Genomic DNA, 22,128 nt, shown 5'->3' on the forward strand with positions numbered 1-22,128 from the left:
ACCCGTCTCCTTTAAGTACTATACCCATCAAGTACAGAGGACAGTGCTCATACAAGAATATGTACAGCATCTGCCCCAAAAACTACTAGTGCTAATATAGCAAAATACTATCTATTATCCGGTTTACTGTGTCACGTTGGTGGTCATTTAATGAATGACGCGTATAAATATGTAAGCACAACCTTAACTGATATGAGGAAAGTCTACTAGGTTGCTTTAAGTTCGACTCCTTGCTCAAAGTAAATTCTACGTCACATTCTAACAGTACTAGAGGTAACTACAGTCAGAAGTATTTTTAGTCACAGTCAATCTTGCAGTGATTCTGGGATAGTTTCTAAACATCCAGGTCCAAAAATGATCATGTATCCATGTACGTGTGTATAGCAGGAGTCAGGGCTCTCCACGTCCATCAAGAAAAAGTTGATGTCAGTCTATTTATTGTTTTAATGTTTTTCTTAAAAGCCTAAATTAATTCCAGCTCCTCCAAAATGAATCTTTACTGATTTTCTTTGTATTCAATGATAAAAAAACAAACATGTTAAGAGTTTTGAACTCTTGGTCAGAGAAAACATACAATCGAGATATCTCAGTTTGAGATTTGGGAAAATATAATGTGCACTTTCACCATCTACAGACAGACCTACAGTCATTAATGGAACTAAATTAGTTGCAGCCCTAAATTCTGATTCATTTGTTTGTATCCTTGGCAATAAAACAGCCTCTAAAATGATAAAATACATACACAGCATTTCTTACACAGGTAATTGCTTATCCCCTTGCTTAGCTTCTTTTTCAAAGTCATAAAGGTAAATAACCCTCTTTAACAAGAAATGCTAGGTAAAATAAAGATTTCTTGTAGCTTCCTTTCAGCATATTTAACCATTTAAAATGTGTTATTATTGATATCACGTACACAACTTGCTAACATGTAAAATAGTTTATTTTTGTAAATGTTTCTAAATTCAATTCCACAAACTCCAAACCTCATACTCTGTACACTTCAAAAGGCATTTTCAAAAAAAAGAAGAGAAAAAAAAAGAAAACAAAATCTACACGACCAAGAAAATGTAGCACAAACACACTGGCAGGATAATGTAATATACAAGAGAAGAAAAATATCCAGGAAACAATTTTGTTACAACCATTCATTGAGAAAATATATACAATTGAGTCTTCGGAAAGTTAAAAAAATACATGCCATATACATTACAAGTTCTAAGACTGTGTCCAAAATTTTACAGTCGACTTGAAATTGTGCACGCAAAAACTCTTCCGTTTCTAAGCATGTGACTTGTGAAGTATAAGAAATATTTCAGATTACGGAGAATGCCATTTCTGTCCAAAAAAAGGTAGAGCAACCTACAGTTCCAAACACGAGTTCCCCATTACGATTCGTTCTGTCACACACTGGTTCGTCTAAGTCACATTATCATTAGACGTTTGCACCTTTAAAAGCAATGTAAAAACAAACAGGTAAATACATGTTGGTGTTCCTATTCGTGTTAAAAAGTTAAAAAGTCATTTTTGGGTTTCAAAACCTAATTCACAGTTCTTTAAAATCAAACCTGATTAACAGCAAACAGATCACACTGATCTCTTACTATTTGAAGAGTCTTTTTTTTTGTTTCATTATTCTGTAACTGATAATTCGTTACGTTAGTCAACAAAAATATTTCTTTTTTGAGTGGTCAAAGCATGTGTAAGTCACAAAACACTACGCTACAATACCTTACTTTTAATACAACAAAAATACTTTGTGAATTATTGTGGTTATATTACAAATTCTGTACAGAATAATCATAATATATACTCTCAAACTGAAATAACGTCCATCTTAAATAAATTTCAATGACAAACAGAACAAAAACAATTTAAAAACACCCAAACATCAAGAAGGTTAAGGTAGTATTTGGTCGGTTATTCCTATAGTTTTCTTTATGTACATTTATACAAAAGTAACAGCATGTCTTTCTCAATCTTCAAAAACAATAGCAATCTAGCTTTCTTTAACTCAATCTCATCATTTTGAGAATAAAATTCATTCACTCAGTAATAAATACAAAACCTCTCGAATTCCACACAAATCACATGACAGACCTATGATAAAACTGACTCATGGAATCAAGTATTTTAAAAGTTTTTGTGTGTGTGTGTGTGTGTTTTTTTTTGTTTATTTTCTTTTTTTTAGTGCAAGTTAATATTCCCTTCGCGGTATTCATTGCTGTACATTCCTCATTCAGTGATGTCTACATTTAGTCATACGGTATACATTAACAGTATGAAACAAAAGGGCCTGCCCTTAGTAAGCAATAAGGCCGCACCCTGCACAGTGCTTTCTCATTCGCTGGTGGATTCCGCACCCCATGTACACCAAACAAACACACAGATACATACAGACAGACAGAGGCATCTCATACAACAGAGCCCCTCACATATGGCACGAGTCACATCCTGCTACTGTGTTACATTTCCCTTCCTCCACCCATTTCTTTCCAAGATCATGATGAACCAACATGTAAATTCATTCATCCCGCCGAGGGTTCAGGCCTTCTGCTCATTCATAAAATGACTTTAATGTGAAGCCTTTTTTTCTCTCCGTGCAGAGATCACAGCATCCATACACTATAGCAAGGAATGCATTTAGGTTTTGTGGTAGTTTTGTATTCCTCAGTTAATCCACTTCCTGCATTCAGGAGCTCCACAGTGGCAAGCAATCTTGCGCTGACCCTCCACAGTGTCAAACTGGTAGTCGAAACACAGCTGGAAAAGCAGGGAGGAAAACATCAGTTTCTGAGCATCATATTTTGCGCTTTTGACATTCTTGCAACTAAGTAAAAAGTATAATCAAAGAAAAAATATTCACCTCCTCTCCTTTTTCAACTCTGCGATTGCAGCTGATGATGATTTTGTAACCCCTTTCAAATGTGACCACCTCAGCAACACAGTTCGGGGCACAAGAGTGGTTGATATATCTTAAAAAACAAAACAGATATATACAGGTCACATTCTATGCATGACTATAAAGTAAGTAGTTGTATGTTTTACATTTGTATGCATCACTTTAATCAAAGTTTGGGATTTACATCCAAATATAGAAACGTTTATTTTTCTCTTTTTAATAAAAGGTGCTCTACTTCAAATACTGAAAACAAGTGGGTGTGAAATATCAATGTTTTTTCGAACATGCATGTGCGGGTGGACCGTCAATCACAGCAAACAACAGAGAAACTCACATTACAACACACACAGAGGGAGAGTGACTTCATTCTCTGCTCAGGACGCCATTACTTCACTATATCTTTACATTAAAAATTGTTGTTTTCTCCTGTATTAATGTTCTGAATATTGAGTACAGTGCCTTTGAAAATCTGATCTTTTTCTGTTTAAATTTTCTGTCATGCCTTCGATTTGTGCCTTGAGGAACAGTGCTAGGCTGTGAGGAAATATGTATCGCGTAGCAGAATAAATGGGGCACCATCTTGAAAAACAGCATCCAGTTTTTTGAATATGCAAAAGCAGCACTGCATTCCATTTGGAGTTGCAAGTCCTTTAACAAAAATGTCACGATAACCAATGGAATCTCACAGTACCTTGCTAGCCCTCCAGTTCGGGTGGCATCTACAACATGTTCGCTGTCGATGCGGAACATGAACATTACTCGGTTCTGTCAGGGAGAGAGGAGAATTTAGTTGCCATTTGTTTTGGCAAAAGTAACTTTAGAAAATGGAATTCTGGCTTAAAAAGCATTGAAACGGATGAATACCTGAGATCTATAGAGCTTCTCCTTCCTGATGGCGACCTCATTTCGGAGGACGGTTCCATTGTACTCGATCACCATAGTTTGTTTTTCAATGTCTCTAGCAGCAAACAGCCCCAAGCCCTGTGAACACATTACACAAGAAGAGTGTCATTCTGTTCACAGGAAACAGATTTGATTGTTTGATTGATTTCTCAGCTTTGAAAGAGTTGTGAGGCTCTTGGATTCGAACACTGACCTGGATGCGGGAGCGGGCCAGATAGATATTGGCTCTCCACTCACTCTTCATCCAGCGGTACTGAGAAGACCTGGGGTGCACTACTGGAGGCTTGCTATGGGGGGCGCCACCTTCTCCTTGGGCCACATTCTGGTTACTCCTGGCACTGCTGCTGGATACAGCCTGTGGATGTGACCTTTATATTGATAGGGGGAAGCAATGGACAAATATTAAAAACAATCAAATTGCAATTATGTGTTTTGCTTGGAGACAGCATACAGATAATTAATGTCAGCTTGACTCAAAGTTACCTTATCACTAGTGAAGTGGAGGGAGGGCTGGTTTTTGGCTGGGCGCGGGCACTGCCAGCTGGATTGAATATGAGAGGCAACTCCACAAGGGGGTTGCGTCCGTAACGGAATGAGTACCTGGCACAAGCCTCCACTCCTGGGAGCTGGAATAAATTAGTGAAAAAGGGTTATATCCTGGAGCCTCCACAGAATACGATCTATGGATTTGTTAAAGTTTCATATTATTTAACCTGAGTAAAACACGAAAGAAAGCAGCAACAAACCGATTCAGAGATTTTGGTGACTGCAGGGACTGTGAGTCCAAACAAGTCCTCTCCTTTCAGGTAAACGGGGAAGAGCTTTAGAGTTCCTACTTCACTTCTTTTCTCAGCAACAGGACCCAGAACCTTATCCCACACTCCTAATTACAGTGAGACACGCACACATCGTTAAAAACCATGCTCTGAAACTCACAACAATATTTCTGTAAACAATACACAAGGACAAACCTTTAGCAGAGCTGTCAGTCAGGACCAGGTCTTGGTAGCCCTGTTCAATGACTCTGATGGTAAACTCTGGCAGGTCCTCTCTCTCCTCAACAGAACAGACGTAGCGGCAACGGCGGTTGCCGTGGCGCATGCTCCAGTAAATGCGACAAGCCTCGTAGCCAACTGGAAAGATGGCTGTTGGGGAATGGAAGGCTGCCATTTGTAGAGGGGTTAGTTGGCCTATTGCATGTAACACCAGGCTGCCCACTCGAAAGGTATAGCCTAACTCGGGCTGCCGCACAGCAGTGGCAATCTGACGCACTTCGTCTCTTTGGACATAGACACGTCGGAAGACAGCAAAACAACGAAGTTCATGCTCCAGTGCTTGTCCAGCTGTTCCCCGGGGCCGGTGGGCATGACATAGCATGGTCTTGTCCTTGAAGAAGGTGCACTGAGCTTGCAGCGCGCAGGTGAAATGGTAGACATTGGTGCAGCGTAGGCGATGGCAGCCGCTGGTGGCCCCAGTATGCTGGCAAAAGGCACAGCGTACCGTTTGGCCACGACGCAGTGCAAGCTCGACGTTGATGAGGGCGCCAGCCTGCGTCTCATACACTTCAGTCGACCACAGGGCACAGTTGAGGTGAACCCATACATCAAGATCTAGATTTAGAAGCCTAGCAGGGCCATCAGTGATCCCATCTCCAAACTGGTGGCAGAAACAGCACCGTCTATGGTCCCGGAGTGAGGCAGGAGGGCGCAGGGAGGCCCCAAGCTTCTTAAGGAGCTCATCAATCTTATCCTCATCTGGGAGTTGGGAATTCCCTCTTGGCATTAGCACCTGCACAGTCCACTTCCTCCAGCGGAGTCCTTTCTGTCTCTTTCCCTGGTGCCAGCCATCATGGGATCTTGGCCGGGCCTTCAGCTTCACAGTGACTTTGATGGCATCAGACTTGGTCTCCATCTTGGGTGTCTCGCCTGCCATGGGGAAAGGGATAGGAGGAGTAGAGGGGGGAGACTGCTTGGGCTGAAGCTGGGCTAGGCAATGAACATCCAGTGATGACATGTTGTTACTGTACTGGTGCAGAGTTTTAGAAAGGCTCTCGGTTTGCTCAGAGGAAGGGAGAAGGGACACAGATTCCTGAAAAGATGAGACAAGAACCATGATGTCAAGCCAAAAAACATCAATCATATAAACTGGATGTTACTTAGACCCACTGTGGTGTTACAGTGGTACAGACCTTAGTTTCTGTGGTTGATCTAGATTGCAGGGGTGATGAGGAACAGTAGAGAAGGAAGCAGCTGTGACTACAGAAGACCAGATCTTCAGATTTCAAACGGCTTCCTGATTCCTAATAAGAGAAATTAGTCCACGTTTTTAACTAGCTAAATAAGAAACAATTTAAATCAAAGCCTGGCCAATGTTAACTGCCTAAGTTCAACTGACGCTAGAAGAAGTTATGAAATAAACATAAAAAACATACAATATTTAAATAACCAAAATACTTAAGACTGAAGTCATGGGCTATGCCGTTTAACCCACTAATGAATCAGGAATGGATTTAACTCCAGCAGGCAGGATTTATATAATCAGAGGATATATGCAGTATTACTGTGGTGGTTGTGTGTGTGTGTGTGTGTGTGTGTGTGTGTGTGTGTGTGTGTGTGTGTGTGTGTGTGTGTGTGTGTGTGTGTGTGTGTGTGTGTGTGTGTGTGTGTGTGTGTGTGTGTGTGTGTGTGTGTGTGTGTGTGTGTGTGTGTGTGTGTGCCTGCCCACCCTGGCTGAAAGTAAATAATATATTCTCTTCGGTTAAGTAAGGTTGAGACGTCCAGTCATGGCTCAACTAGTCCCTCCATTGGGAAATCAATAATAAGATGATCCATAATTGTTTGGCAGAGATGAATTTTTATGAACTGGTGTTGTGTATTTAAAGCATGTTGTATATTATTAGTCTCAAAAATCACACTTTTACCATCCGAGTGCTCCAGGTGAAAGGTGGCCTGCCTATGAAATATATTACTCTTCTGCCATTCGGAGTATTTAAGCCTATTTAAGACTATTTCAGTACCTTCAGGTGAGCGGGTAGATCTTTGATGGATTTCTGCACTCCATTTCCCAGGACCACTACCTTACAGTGACAGCACCACTGAGGTTTACACCCAGAGCTGGCAGGGGTCTTCTGGTCAGGTCCTCGAGCTAGAGCCGCGCCTGAAATAAAATCCATTTCAAACGCATTATCTATAAGTAAACCTATTATGGTGTGATGTTTGACTTCAAGTTAATAAATAAATATTAGCTCAGAAAATCAAACCACCTTTTACAAAAATAAAAAAGGAAAATTCGAAATAGCCAAATGTTGCTTTGTACTTTTTCACAGGAAGTCATTAGGTTCAAATGCTCTTGTTTCATTTCCTCACCTGGGCTGTTGGGATGGAAACGGAAATGATGTGCTTGCTGCTGTTGCATCATGGCCTGCGCTCCACTGGGCCTCATCATCTTTCCCGGCCGTCCGTGAAGCCCTCCATTGTCGCCTTGTCCGTGGAAGAGCATGGGAGGCCGAGGCTCCATGCCATGGGGGCCCAGCCTTGGACCACTGAGTATAGATAAGGGCATCCTGTCTGGGGTGCTGCTGACCTCGTAGCTACTAGGGATCTTCACGCACAGTAGGTCTGAAATGGCTGCCACTACTCCCGTAATGTTCTGAGAAAAAAAAAAAGGCACAGTTGATCAGGTATTTCATCTCAAATCTCATTGATAGTTCCAGCAAGTATGGTTTTAGAAGTAGTTTTCTTTGCCATGTAAAACTCAATTAGCAAAAAAAGTCTGGTAGTGTGGTGCATGTATGGAAGAATCGAGAAAGGAATATTTGTGCAAAAAACACATTCTAATTTTGACAGTACAGATGGGTAAACCGTGCTCAAAAAGACAAATGCCTTTGGTGAATTTCTGTGGAACCACAGTATGTTAAACCATGTGTTACGTATTCCTACCTCTGCTGCAGCTGGTCTCAATGTGATAGCTACAGACACCATCCCTTGTTTGGACTCATTAGACATGGAGCCAAAGGGGGAGTTGAAGAACATCGCAGAAGGCTCTGTTTTGATATCCTGCAGTTTGACCTCTGACCCTGGAGAATTAAAAGGAGGACATTCATAGAAAAATTATAAGGTCTGCTGGAGTTCAATTAATTAGGATTGGAGTCATAGGAATACATTTTTTGATTGTGTGGATTATGTCGAAGTAGTGTGTATTTACCTTTCCCATCAGGTGCAGGAAGCATGGGGAGGACAGGAGACAGGCAGGGTGATAGTGGCTCTTCCTTCACCAGAGACAAGTCTGGGTAGCGGCTAATCTCCATGCCAACCACGCTCTCAGGAGATGAGGATGGAACAAAACTGTCAGGTGTGTCCCTGTCCTTGCAAGGCTCCTGTCCTCGATTACTGAGAGAAACCAAAAATTTAACCACCTCTGTCAAGACCATCCACCCCAAATCGATTATCACAACATGATTAAATGAGTAATCAACACAGACAAAGGTTATGACCGCCATTATTGGTGCAGTAGCCCTCCAAAAGACAGTTCCAAAGAATAACTGATATTTATTTATCTGTTTACCTGAGCTCCTCCTGGTTGTTGTGAGGAGGGGTGGGGAGGGAGGCCGGAACATCCACAGTTTTTGGTCCCTGTGCAATGGCCCGGGCTAGCAGGTCTTCCTCAGTTCTAAATGGGACATGTAGCGGCTTTGGGACTAGGCCTTTGGACACTGTATGAAACAGGGGCACAATGTCAATAGAAAGAACAACTCCTATACTTCCAGAGTCCACAAAGACCTCCTGGTCCGTTCCAACGAATCAATCATCGAAAGCATCATCACCTCCTCAATCATAGTCTGGTACGGAAACACTGACAGTCAATCATATGGCCGCAAGATTTTATCGTTTCTGTGATATAAATCGATATTTTGTTTTCACAGAAAGTATCGATTTTTGGGCCGAAGTATTGCTACATTAAGTCCCATTCAATCCCCCCCCCCTGGCCCTCTGCTCGCTGCTCATCATGTTACAAACCAAATTACCACCAATACTGGTTGCGTGTCAAATAAAGTTTCTATTCTATTACGACTTTACACACTGTGCTTGCCTGTGATGATGGAAGATTGCAAGATTATGGTCATTAAAAAAGGTACATCCTCAAGAATGCTTACCCATGGCGGCAGCTTTGCTGGCCAGCTCTTCTGTCGTGGCAAATCCATTGATAATTTTCTGTCGGTTCACAGGTGGTGGTGTGGGAGGAAGAGACGCCGGTGGTGTTGGTGGATTGCTTAGGTTACTCTGCTGTAGGAATCAGAACCAATGAAGTGTCAGCACATCATGTTGTAGACACTCTGTTTACCCAGTTTCAACCGGTAAGGTAGGCAGATCTCACCTTGTAGGCCAGTTGGGAGTAATAGTCAGAGACTCCATCAAGTGAGGCGCTGCCAAAGGTACCAGACAGGAGGTTCTCTCCATTGAGCTGGCTGCTTCCGTAGGGAGCGAAATGGGCAAAGTTGACCCCAATCAGTGGCTCCATGAGGGGCAGCAGGGATAGCTGCTGTATCAGGAAAGGAGAACAGGACCAGAGGAAGGGATTGGAGGTAAATCAGAACAAGAATGCCAGTGCAATGGAAACTCAAACACATAACACCAACAAAGTGATGAAACAATGAATCTATACATATAAAATATACTAAAACGATAAAAAACAACACATATAACATCACATACATTAAATGTATAATCAAACTATCAGAGCCAGCATCATTCATTTTGGAAAGATATATTTATATTATATATTAATTCAAGCATTAGCATTAGTTGTGTTTGGGAAACACGGCAATGGGGGCAGAGTCTTTTTCAGCCCAAAGCCACAAAGTCATAATTCCCCTTTTAGACAAATTTGTGTTATACTTTTGAGAAACTAGCATACAAGGTGTTTGCTCATTTGGTTTTGCTGAACTGTATTAAATGTGACGATGAGAGGATATTGTAATACATTTCTAATGATTGAGTCAGCTTTATAACGTTGAAATCAATAAGCCTCAATCCGTGAAGAACAAAATCTCCTTTCACTCTCCAGAATAATAACAGTCTCTAATACCTGTGTGTGCACCAGTCATTCAACAAGTACCTATTAACAGTAATATACTTATGCTATGTCAAATAAGTGTCTGGGAACTCAGTGGAGACCATTTTCTATTCTGGCAGTTATTAATACTGTAAGAGCCTGAGTAAAGCAGCCAGATTTCTAGCTCTAATCTTTCTACCATCCTCCGTTCCCAAAGTGCAGCGGTGCAGCTTCAACCAATTTTATGAAGAGCAGGTTATAAGTCAATCTGACCTGTTTTATTTGGGTCATTACAGTATCAGGGCAAGAGTTCATTAGTTGTCTCTCATCCCCTTCCTTCTTCCTCTTCTTGTAGCGAGAGGCAGGTTTCTCCCCTCCTTTCGGAGCCCTCTTGTTCCTCCCTTTCTTCTTCTCCTGTTCGGGGAGCACAGGTCCAGGAAAGTCTGGGGGGCCATCGGAGTACGCCTGGAAGTGAGAAAAAGATGTTGTTGCATAAAAGGCAATTACTAGATCAGCATTATGGCTCAAAGTTTTTTTAAAACAGAACTATGACTCATTCAGAAACCGACAGCTATGACTCACACCAATTTAACTATGAGACGCCTTCCATCTGAATCACTTAGCCTGTCTATGAGTCACTATGTTGATCACCCACTCAGGTCTAACCATATGACTAATACAAAAACTGACCCCACTGCTGTCCATTGAGCTTTGCCTCAGCAGGGCTTTGCAGTCTGCAGGGTCCTCCTCCTCTGAACGCATGTTCTCCTCCAACCTCTGCTGGGACAGTCCGGGTGGAGGTGTACTCTTGTTCTTCAGAAGGTGTTTCAGTAGTTCATTGCCAGCCTCCCCCTTGTTTGGGCTCTGCCCTGCAGGGAAGGGAGATACACTCCCTTTATTACCCTCTTCCTTCACAGAGCTCATTTCTGAGCGGATGGGCTCTTCCCGTGGCCCATGACATTCACTGGCATCAGTCTGCTCCAGCTTTATGTTGTTAAGGATCCTGTCATGTTCTTGGGCTCTTGCTGTGTCTGATAAGACACCAGGGTGTCCAGATTGGCCTCCAGAAAGCTGCCTCTCCAGCTCTGAGTGACTGGGGGTAGAAGATCCCAGTAAGGGGGACCTTGACAAGTCCTGGTCACCGAAAAGATGGGTGTTTCTAGTTGGCGTTGAGGAGGTGTCTGAGACGCATGGCGTGAGGGGGGCTGTAAGGTCTGAATGTGGAGTTGAAGGTGTCTTGACTGAATCTGCGTCCTCTTCCTTCTTCTTTTTGCGGTTCCTCTTCTTTTTCCCCTTCTCGTCTGGGATGATGTTGGAGTAGAGTTGGATTAGAGACTGACCAGACCCCGGAAAGTTAGAAGGTAGAGGTGTACTTGAGTCACCTCCAAAAGGTGGACCCTCACCTGGCATCTGAAGCATCATTCCTGGTCCACTGAACTGACGAGGTCTAGGTTGACCCTGGGGAAAATTAGGTGCTTGTAGGGCTAGATTATCAGGCCCAAAACCAGGCCCCATGCCACGCGGCATCATTCCATTGCCCATCATGGCCCTCCTTTCACCTTGCATAAAGGTCCCAGGTGGTGAGCCCATACCAGGCTGCATGCCCTGCTGCTGGGGGAACATTGGTGCAAGTTGTTGCTGTTGTTGCAGAGGAGGCCTCTGAGGCTGCATGAAGTCTTGTGGCAGCTCTGTGTTAAAAAAAGGCATCTGAGCAAGTGGTGCCATGTTCCCATCTGGTCCCATCATCCCTTGCTGCTCCATTTCCATACGGTGTTTCAGGGCTCTCTGTCGTTCAACCTCCTGCATTAGCTGCACCCGCTGTCTCTCCTGCTGCTCCCTAAGCCTCTCCCTCCTCTCCCGCTCCTGGAAGCCTTCACTGAATGGGTTATTGTCGTCAAACTTCAGACCACTTGCCTGCATGGGTTTTACACCACCTGGAGGTGGTGGTGGTGGTTGTGCCTGGGGATCCACAGGCATTTGTGAGTGTTGGGGTATGTTACCCATTGGCATCTGATGAGGTTGGCCTGGATTTCCCACAGGTACCTGGGGTGGCATAATAGGTGGCATTCCTGGACCTGCCATGGGCATGGGAGCACCAGGGTGCCAGCCAGGTGGTGGGTTGGGCATACACTGAGGTGGATTTGGCTGGCCAGGGTGAAGTGGCATCTGCATTATGGGATTCATAGGAGGTTGGACAACTGGTGGTCCACTGGAGACCATGCCAGCAGGGCCTGGCATTGGGTGCATCCCGGGCAATATGGGTGTCATATTATTTTGTTGATGTTTAACCCGGTACTCCTCTATAAGTTCAGCATGCTCCTTCTGCTGCTTGCGGATCTGAAATAAAACATTCACAAAATGTTTTATTGTTATTGTTCTCGATTCAATTTACAAAGGAATTATATATCGCTTCCAACGTTTTATCACATTTACAAGACAAATTTATGAGGAGGTTTACCCAAGGGAAGAGATAAATGAATTTAATTTCCAAACAGCAACTTCAGAATTTGACTTTCAAAGAGGAGTTGGAAAGTACAAACAGCCAAGATCACTTCTCCCAGCACTGCTCTTTTAGGGAGTCAATGCAGGTTGACAGGTGCAGTGCAGACAAAAGTCTGTGTTTTGATTTTTTCAGTTTGTTTGCCTATTATTTCAAGTCTGTTTGGAAGCTAGATTTATACCTTGTAATGCAAAGCCTATGCCTTCATTATGGATCAAATAGACTAATTAGTTAATATTTAATACTAATTAGTTTGCTACAAAGGTAAGATACAGTCAAAGACAGCACATATGCTCTCGATAAAAAAGAAAGAAATATGTCTTAATGAATTGAAGGTAGGGAAAAATATTATCTTTTAAATCTTATATGCATTTATCAATTCCACTGTGTAATTGCAAATAAAACTGCAGTTAGAAAATAAAACAAATCTCTTTGGTTAAATAATACAATTATTTCTCCCAATCTTTTATTCAGTTAGACCTAATTTAAGCACAACACTATTTATAAGCAAGCCGGGCATATGGCCAATTACTTACTTCTGATGGAGAACAGGATTTGGCCCATGGGCTGTTATTTCTCTACTTTAAACAATAAATTCTGCTCCATAAGACCAATACTGTGCAGAGGAGGGCTGAGCTAGAATTCAGTGGTAGAGCTTGACAGGCCGAACATTTACCTGCTCCAGTTGTTTCTGCACTACACCCTGCTGCTCTGTGACTTGTTTGAGCTGCTCAGCGTCCTCCTCAGGGAACTCTCTCCCTGCCTTCTTAGCTGTTCTTTGCTTGGCAGACAGGGCTTTCTTAGACTTCCGGTGAGCCCCAATCTTCTCTTCCAGAAACTTCTGCTGCATTTGAAGTAGTTGCTGAGTCTCCTGGAGCCACTCCTCATATTGAGCCCTCTGAGCATTGTCTGAAAGGAGAAAAAAAGGCTCTTTTGTTTGCAATCTTGACAGCATGAAAAACAAACATCTTAACATTTCAAGGTCAAACATATCTTCAAACCAAAAAGTAAAAAAAATGCATGTACATTCTAAACTGAACTTACTGACAAATCCTGGTCCAAAGTTTGGAGGATTCAGTTTTGCTACCTGTGTCAATTTGCCATCCTGAAAGCAAGATTGACAATCATGTTAGCGTGTATTTGCAACTTAGATATTTTTCACTATATAGTTATAAATAACATGTAAGCAGATGAACGATTGAATCACCTGTCCAACAACTTGTGGAGGAAGTGGTGTGCTTTCAGGACAAGGTGGTGCAGGACCAGAAGGAAATCTGTTACAGAGCAATACCATGTACTATTTAGTCATACACAGTAGCAATTCTTCCAATAGCTGAACAATATCCCAGTGGCTGGCTTTTAGGTTGGTACCACTGTTTTAAACCAAAACTAAAACATACACTCCCATTAAAAGTATTACATTTTCAACTTAAGGAAGAAAATATATTCATGCGATGACAAAGTACGTTTTTTTACCTGTTCATGACCATCGGGGTCATTCCCATGTTGTTCTGAACCATGACTTTGTTGATGCCTTTCAGGGCAACCATTTTAGCTTTCATAATGGGGTCAGTGATGGCATCAAAATCTGCAAATTACAAATAATGCGCTATGAGAAAAGACTGGTAATCTGGTCGAACATTGACCTATACCGACAACTAAAAGCTATGGTCTATATAATTTACCAAGGTTGGGGAAGAAGGAGTCGCTAGAGCGCTGTCGTATCATGGCTTGCATCTGCCTCTGCTGCTGTTGCTCCTGCCTCTCCTGGTCTAGGAGGTCCTGTAATAGTAGTGGCTGCTCCTCTAGCAGAAGAGGACGGTGTAGCTGCCCATGCTGACCCAATGCCAGGTTTAATGCTGCCTGCTGGGCCTGGGTCAGACCACTCTGGTCCAGTCCAGAAGCTAGAGTGACCTGGAGGTCTGCCCCAAACCCAGTCATAGAAGATTCTCCTGCAGTGGCGGCGTCGGGTATTGTAAGTCCGGAAGTGTCAGTGACTTGGTTCTGCTGGGGCATGAGGTTACCTCCTTGACTGACAGATTCAACGATTGGATTTAATGACTGCTCCTCGGGCTGCTGCTTAACGAGTAAACTAGACAGGACTGGGGTGGAGTCAGAGAGCACTCCCTGCTGGTCTGAGGTTAAGGTGTTTCCAGTGGCTTGCTGGTCTACCACATCAGGGGGTTTCTGGCAGTCTTTGACCTCTGTTTTAATTTCTTGCCCAGGTGCCAGAGATGCAGAGTCCTGACTCCCAGGGGCTTCCAGCTTGACTTCAGCGGAAGAATGCTCATCTGAGGCCTCTGATTTTGCCGGTACAGATGCTGAACTGGATGATGCCTCAGTTTCTGTGCTTGAGCTTTGGTTGATTTCTGGGGTGTCTGCATTATCATCCATAGGATCACTGAGATCCAGTTCCTCATTAAACATATCTTTCTTGATGTCATCTAGATCAGGGTCTGTATAGGCAATGATGTCAAACTTCCCAGAGGTTAGGAAGTCGTCAAGGTGTAGGTCATTTGTCTCTAGATCTAGGTCTTTTCCATCTTCGGGATCCAAATTTAGGTTTTCTAAGTCAGCATCCACCAAGTCTTTCACCTCTACGTCCTCAAGATCTTTGACTCCCGATATTTCTGCATCCAGTTTCTCCTCCACAGCTTCACTGCTAGACACTGAGACTGTCTCATTCTGCCCAGCAGGGGGTGCAGTCAGGATAATAGATGCTGCCATGTTCTGGGTCTCACTTGAAGCAGGCTGGCTCATGGATCTCATCAAGTGAGATTGTTTGAGTGTGTTGTTTCCTGACATCTGGGCATGCAGATGAAGATTGTCCATGCTGGCTGACATCTGTATATGGCCGGTGTGGCTGGCCATGGGGTCTACCATCCTGGGCTCCTGATTGAAAGGGAACCTGGAATCGAGTGCCCCTGGAAAGCCTGGTAACCTTTGACCTTGCAAGTTGGGATCCATGTTTCCTTGCATGGCATCAGGAGGAAATGGCAAACGTGGTCTGTTTTCTAATGCTCTGTGTCGCAGCTCAATGAAAGGCTGACCCATTATGTTGTGCTGCTGCACTGGCATACCACGTGGTGGGAAGTGCTGGGGAAGCCCCATAGGGTTGCCTCCCATACTCTTTGCCATTTCTACAGACATGGACCGTCTCATTTGAGGAGGAATATCTTGCATTGGGTGTTGTCCTCTGGGAAAGAACTCTTGGGCCCCTAGAGCCCCAGGTGGAAATGCAAACCTAAAATAGAATGAAAAACATATTAAAAGAGAGAAAGGACAGTTTTAGATGTGTTCAGTGTTGTGTTATTCATTACAGAATATCTGAAACACAAAAGATGTAACCAAAAGACTAATATCATACCTTGGTCCCTGATGTCTCAAATTAGGATCTCCAGGATGTGGGACCCTGGGGAATCCCTCATTAGGGAAAGGGACACGCTGCTCGCCTGCAAAAGGTCCAGGAAACCGCATTGGCCCTCTCATGGGTCCTTGTCCAGGATAAGGTGGAGGAGGCCGGTTGAATATTTCCCCCTGTGGGCCAGGGCCCTCCTGGGGCCAGGGTCGTGGTGTTCCTGGTGTCATGTTGCCAGCAGGCTCCTGAGGGCCCCTCTCCTGTCGAATAGCACTCCTCTGTTGCTGCTGCTTGAGGATTAGCTCTCTAATTCGTTGTCGCTAAGAAACACAACAGCAAGCATTCAAACATTTAAACCTTTTGAAACAAGGTTAATGGGACATGTATAGCTTACAATAATACTGTATATCTAGCGGTTGAGACAAATTGTCACTTCACTTTGGCCCACTTGAACTCTACAGCTAATGTATAGTAAAGCAAGTCAAAAGGTCCCCTTTTCCATTGGTCACCATAGCAATACTTTAAATTCTGCAAATGCACAAAGTTTTCACTTTCTATACCTCACATGTTCTGATGTAGGTCATTCTTAAACCTGTGAATTTAACTAGTTCCTTTTTTAAAATATAATGCTGCTATTACTGCTTTTATTTATTTGTTTTATTTTAACTACACAGAGAGAATCTTTGGGACATTTCATTGTATCCGAGTATAATAACAAGATCCTTCGTTCAGTAATGTATGAGTGATGAGATTTAAAATGCACCATAAACAACAGTGTTCATGTACCTGTCTGAGTCTTTCCTCACTCTCAGCAAGAGCAATACCCTGAGCATCAGAGGAAATACCAGGCATTTGTAGGTTGTTGGACAGTTGGCCTGGGTCTTGAGGGACACTTCCATTGTTACCCACACATGATTGATCTTTCATCTCCATTTTCTCTATTGACTGTGGACGAGGGGTCATGGGGGCTTGCTCATATGGGTCATGGCCAGCTGTCTGACTGAGTGTTCTAGAGGATGACTGAGTAAATCCATCTTCTGACACACTAGGGTGTTTTGTTGTATGTAAACCTGGATGAGAGAAGGGCTCATGAAGTCTGCCTAGAGGTTGGGAGAAAAGATCCTGGCTTCCCATTAGTCCTGGTCTTGGCCCTTGTCTGCTGAGCACCTCAGGACCAGGCCGTGGGGTCCCTGGAGGTTGGGCGTAGGGGTCATTAAGCATTGGTCTGGGGACCCCAGGTTGGGAGAACATGTCGCTACTCCCTGGCCTTGATGTCCCAGGTGTACTAGTAAATGGCTCTATTGGCCCCCTCTGACTGCCCGGTGACTTAGAAAACCTCTCTCCTACAGAGGGCCGTGGAGTACCTGGTGGCTGAGCATAAAGGTCCACTGAGTGGGAAGGTGACATCCTCTGTCCAGGGTGAGGGAACTGATTCATCCCACTGGGGCGAGGAGTGGAAGGACCCTGTAAGTAAGGGTCTGAGGATGGGATAGGATTGTTTGAAGGCTGACCATAGTTGTCATGTGGACGTGGGGTGCCGGGAGGTCGGGCATAGGGCTCAAAGAATGGACGAGGCTGAGCACCGGGTTCATTGATGGATCGTTGGTTTCCTGTAGACTGAGAGAAAGGGTCAGTAGCTGGCTTGCTGGGACCAGAAGGCTGGACAAAGGGGTCATATGTGAAGTGGTCAGGCCTTGGAGTTGACGGTGCATGGGCATAATGATTTCTAGACATTTGAGTCATTGGTCCCTGCTGAGTAAACGAGTGCACCTGAGGGTGATGCTGGACCATTCTTGGAGGACTGGTGAAGTTGTCATTCCCAGATGGTCTTGGGGTATGTGGAGGCTGAGCATAGGGGTCATTCTGCTGATTATGGGAGAACCTGTCAGAAGGATGTGGACCTAGTCGGTTGAAGGGGTCCTGAGCCTGAGGAGGGGGCATAGGTGTTTTGAAAAGAGGGACCGAACCAGACTCATTACTTCCAGGGATTGGCGTTAGTAAAGGCCTTGAGTAAGGGTCAGACAAGATCATCCTGTTTTGGGCCATGCGCTGATAGGCCTCATTTCTTATCATGGGCCTCGAGTATGGGTCTCTGCCTGGAGAACCCATTGGGGGCCTCCCCTGAGCAGCTTGGCTGACTCTGGGGGGACCCATGGGCTTCAGGAAAGGATCCATTTCCCCAGTTGGCCTTGGGGTGTCAGGAGGTTTAGCATAAGGGTCACTGCTCATGGATGTCGGAGAGCCAAAAGATTCGTGAGCAGGTGAGGGCCTCCCTCTGTCCTGCTGCTCCATCAAGGATGTGGGGGATTTACCAGATTCCACAGACATTCTGCGACATGCGTTTGGCCCGAGAGTTGGCGGTCTTGGAGTTCCAACCATCTTGGTATATGGGTCCCATGGAGAAGAGGGTCTGGAACCAGAGGAACCTGGCGAAAATACCTGTGGGGACTGAGGTTGCGAGGAAGAGCCAGATGGAGGGGGAGGAGGGGGTCGTAAGAACACATCCTCCGGGGGACCTGAAGTGGGCGTCCCTGGAAGCTGCGGCCTGGCAAAGCCATCTTTAGAATTGAGTTGCTGCATGGGGGACATGCTGCCATTGCTGGGCTGGGAGGCTGGGCTCTGGTTTCCACTGTTGTTGCCATCTCCATCTGACTGGCTGTTCTGCTGCTGCTGCTGTTGTTGCTGGAGTTGCTCATTCTTAACTTGCTCCAATTTCTGAGTGGCTTCAATTTTGGCTTGCTGTTTGCTTTTCTGCCTCATTTGCTGTTGGAAGGACACAGTGAAAAATGGGATTAGATTTCAAGAAGGGATGCAGCAAATATCAGTCTCATGCCAAAAATGAACTGGACCTACTAACCACCAATGTCATCAGGGTTAATGTGGAGGATAGTGCAGTTGTTTAGGGAGCTTTACTAAACCACCACTTCTTAGCTGTCTTAATATAAAGTGGACCTGCCGCTGCATTCCCTGACTTCATTGCATACACTCTTACCTGTCTAAACTTCCACTCTTGTTCATGCTCTGACTCTTTTGGTTTCAAAGGGTCTTTAAACAGCAGTTCTGTGTCTAGTGGTATGTTGGGATCAAACACCTCAGGGGGCTGTTGCTGTGGATGGTGCCTCTTCACCGTCTCATTCGACATCTGGACTTTGTTGATGCGCAGGGCTGCTCGGTTATCTCTTGCCTTTTGCTAAACAGCAAATGAATCACAAAACAAAAACACATCAGACATAAATACTTAACAAACACGAGATACGTTTCACCATAAAAACTGGTGTATATGTAACAGTTAGGGTTAAATTCTTAAATTTGTTTCAGTATCTCACTATGATATATGGGGGGTTCAGTATTCAGTATATAAAATAAATTCACTTCGGACTTCATGCTCAAAACCCTGTGATGGATAAGAGCTATGACATTTCAACTTTATTACCTCCCACATGTATGAGTTGAGGACCAGCATCAGCACTAACATCACAAATGGATACAACCCGAAACAAGGTTTAGGAAATCACCTATACTGGCGCTAGTTGTTTTTGAACATTGCTACGTTATAGGGATGGGCATGAGTAGTTAATTCTAAGATTGAGGGATCGCATCAATTCCTCAAGGGCCAATCAAGTACTTGTTTTTCCAAAATCTATTTTTAGAAAGCAACAAATGGAATAATGATGCTCAGCAATACAGCCTACTCAACCCCTGATGCTTATTCTCAAAACAGTCAAAGTTACCCTTTAAGGATTTATTTTTCACAACCACAACTTCAAAACATTGTTTCCTTACAAAAACATAATTAAATTCACGTTCCCATTCTGTAAATGATCAGTCCCGCTTCAGTGCTCCACTGGCACAGAGGTGGCAGGTAACAGCAGGTGTTGCTTTGCCAGAACGCTAATTTTTTTGTAAAGGTACCTGTTGGACTACCATTACTCTAGGTGGTTTTTCTGAGGATAAATGCATGACTCACTGAAACAAGCTTCTAGCTCATTGACACTGGGCTGTAGGATTTTATCGATTCTGCGATATAAACCGATATTTTTGTTTCCAAAGAAAGTATCATGGCCGTAAGTATCGATACATTAAGTCCAATTCAAATTCCCCTGGCACTCCGCTCACTGCCCATTTCCTCCCCCGTTTGCTTTGCAGGAAGAGCTATTAGGTCCGCCAGCCGCTAGTGTCGCTGTAGAGCATTTTTTTGCTGTCTGTCCAGCAGAGATGGGGACTCGAGATTTGAGACTCATGCACAATCTTTTTATCTATATACTTTTGGAGCATTACATCAGGAGCAGAAAGTCCTCATCTCCCACAGAGATGCGCGAGAGGCCACAATCCGCAGATGACACGGAGAGCACGTCACCTGCTGTTGCCTGGTCTGCTGCTGCAGTTAAATTACCGTTTATTATATTGTTTGGCTTTAATAACTTCAGGCACAGCCGAAACAAAAGAATCACAAATTACAACGTCTGTGTTAAGCTCGGCTGCATAAACTATCAACGTTAGCTAGCTATTAATGTTAGCTTTGTGAGAGATTCATTTTTAGATTGGCGTTCATTAAATTACATATTTTTAAAAAGTGTTTTCTTGCCGGTGCTGATACCATCTGCTGGCTAACGCCGTTAAACCGGGAGAAATACACATTAATTATTAATGTCAGCTAAAGGCAAGTTTACGTTACAGGTTTACATAACGTTAATGTTACTGCGTTATTAGCTTTAACCATTACACTGTGTTTGAGAGGCTGAAGGATTTTTTATTAACTTTATACTCTATTAGAGCTCGCTGACAGTAAAAAAATCTCTTTTTTCAGAGTGCCCTGAGACAGACAGCAGCACGACTAACAACATTTCATACAAATATAATGAGCAGCCAATATAAAATACATGGCTATAATACAATTAAAATAAATCACATAGGTAAAAAGAGCAAATATACATCTAAAATCGAGCATTATCATGAATATATAATGCAGAATATCTTCAGACAGATGTGTCTGCCTCCAAGTGATTTCTTCTTAAACTTCTTTAAAATGTTCCAATGAGAGCAGGACCTGAAGTTTCAGGTGCGCTGTAATTAGTTCCAGGTAAAAGGAGCAGACTTTCTTTATTTTCAATAGATTATAAGGTGTCATTAGTTGGCACTTTGTGTAATTACACAATATGGTTGCACTTTAATATTATTTATTAAAACCAAAAGAGACTTGATTAGGACTTGCTGCTTCCCTCAGAGACTTGAGACTTGACAAAAGTGACGTGTAACCATCTCTGCTGTCCAGTCAGAGTCATATATTGTGTAAGTGATTCTTTCAGTTTTTAATAATTCAATCCCAGTCAATGGCACACTCACAAGATGTCACCAAAATCACACTGTCCCTTTAAAATCTTTTAGAAAATGATGTAAGTGCATCGTATCGAATCGTATCAAATTGAATCTTATTGTTGGCTTAATATCGTGATTTATATAGTATCGTGAGATTAGTGTATCGCTACATCCCTAATCGACACCCATATTTTTAAACTAGTCCTCCCCAAAGAGGGTGTCCAGTACAGCGAAGTTGCAATCCAGAACGTTACTGCTTTTCCCTTCATATCGTCCGGGCCTTGCACAGTAACACCGTAATGCAGTTCACACAACTTTCTCTCGGATGATCAGGCGAAGAGCCGGTTCCAAAAATCAAAGGTGTTTGTGTCTCAGGTCACGCGCAGATAAGCAAGAGGTGCTGCGCGCACTCACATGCACGAACCTAAAAAAACTTGAGTGTCGTTGTTTACTAATGAAATTAATTTGAAACAAGGACTACTCGAGGAATCAATCACGCAGGCACATCCCTACTACGTTAGTACACAAACAATGGGGGTTGGAAAGCTACAACGTGCAAATAAAAGTGGGAAACTACCCTCTCTTTGACCATATTCATCTTGTTTTCAATCTAGCAACATGAATGGAGGTTCCCTCCTTATTGGCAAAGAAGTGACACTTTGTGGTGACAGTGAGAAAGGGCTTTCCATCCCTGAGTCTAGGGTGATTTGCTAACCTGCAATAGGGGTATGTGTGAATAAAGAACTCTATGGTCCCATGGATGTTAAATATGACATTTTTATTTTACAGGGTAAGGCACTATACCACTAAAAATGTTCAAGTGATACATGGTCTATGCTACTGGATTGCCATGATTACCATGATCCTCCTGTTATTGTGACCAGGTTTCTCAATGGTTGGAATGTTTAAGTGGGAGATAAAATGTAAAAAACATGAAAAGAAAAGAGCTGCCAAATCAACACTACATCTTTGAAACTGGCCTGGGCCAGATACAATCACTTCTTGTGAACTTAATTACAGTACTGAGACCATAGTGAGTTCTAATATTGAGCAGGCCTTCCTATGTTAATTAGTTCATCTGTGAATGGCCGGATTTCAAAT

At 43.4% G+C, this 22,128-nt stretch overlaps 1 protein-coding gene across 3 annotated transcripts in view; it reads right to left on the bottom strand.

Annotated features, from left to right (window-relative positions):
• Positions 1-995: 995 nt before the first annotated feature.
• The window catches only part of kmt2cb (lysine (K)-specific methyltransferase 2Cb), a 53,052-nt gene continuing 31,919 nt past the window's right edge, over positions 996-22,128 (bottom strand). For 2 of the 3 annotated variants that reach the window (XM_083928491.1, XM_083928489.1), the window contains 26 exons: positions 18,803-18,901; positions 16,498-18,474; positions 15,721-16,031; positions 14,039-15,597; positions 13,830-13,941; positions 13,561-13,627; positions 13,398-13,458; positions 13,030-13,262; positions 10,544-12,190; positions 10,127-10,318; positions 9,176-9,340; positions 8,955-9,084; positions 8,366-8,513; positions 8,006-8,190; positions 7,741-7,877; positions 7,168-7,450; positions 6,819-6,958; positions 5,991-6,101; positions 4,774-5,890; positions 4,549-4,685; positions 4,286-4,428; positions 3,996-4,170; positions 3,764-3,880; positions 3,591-3,664; positions 2,864-2,972; positions 996-2,760 (listed from right to left, as the gene is read on the bottom strand). In XM_083928491.1, coding sequence (XP_083784617.1) covers positions 2,668-2,760; positions 2,864-2,972; positions 3,591-3,664; positions 3,764-3,880; positions 3,996-4,170; positions 4,286-4,428; positions 4,549-4,685; positions 4,774-5,890; positions 5,991-6,101; positions 6,819-6,958; positions 7,168-7,450; positions 7,741-7,877; positions 8,006-8,190; positions 8,366-8,513; positions 8,955-9,084; positions 9,176-9,340; positions 10,127-10,318; positions 10,544-12,190; positions 13,030-13,262; positions 13,398-13,458; positions 13,561-13,627; positions 13,830-13,941; positions 14,039-15,597; positions 15,721-16,031; positions 16,498-18,474; positions 18,803-18,901 — 9,522 coding nt within the window. In that variant the 3' untranslated portion in view covers positions 996-2,667. The remainder of the gene's footprint in view (positions 2,761-2,863; positions 2,973-3,590; positions 3,665-3,763; positions 3,881-3,995; positions 4,171-4,285; positions 4,429-4,548; positions 4,686-4,773; positions 5,891-5,990; positions 6,102-6,818; positions 6,959-7,167; positions 7,451-7,740; positions 7,878-8,005; positions 8,191-8,365; positions 8,514-8,954; positions 9,085-9,175; positions 9,341-10,126; positions 10,319-10,543; positions 12,191-13,029; positions 13,263-13,397; positions 13,459-13,560; positions 13,628-13,829; positions 13,942-14,038; positions 15,598-15,720; positions 16,032-16,497; positions 18,475-18,802; positions 18,902-22,128) is intronic. The other variant, XM_083928490.1, reaches the window with a different exon arrangement.

This window comes from Echiichthys vipera (genome assembly GCF_963691815.1).
Source record: "Echiichthys vipera genome assembly, chromosome: 15".
NCBI classification, from domain to species: Eukaryota; Metazoa; Chordata; class Actinopteri; order Perciformes; family Trachinidae; genus Echiichthys; species Echiichthys vipera.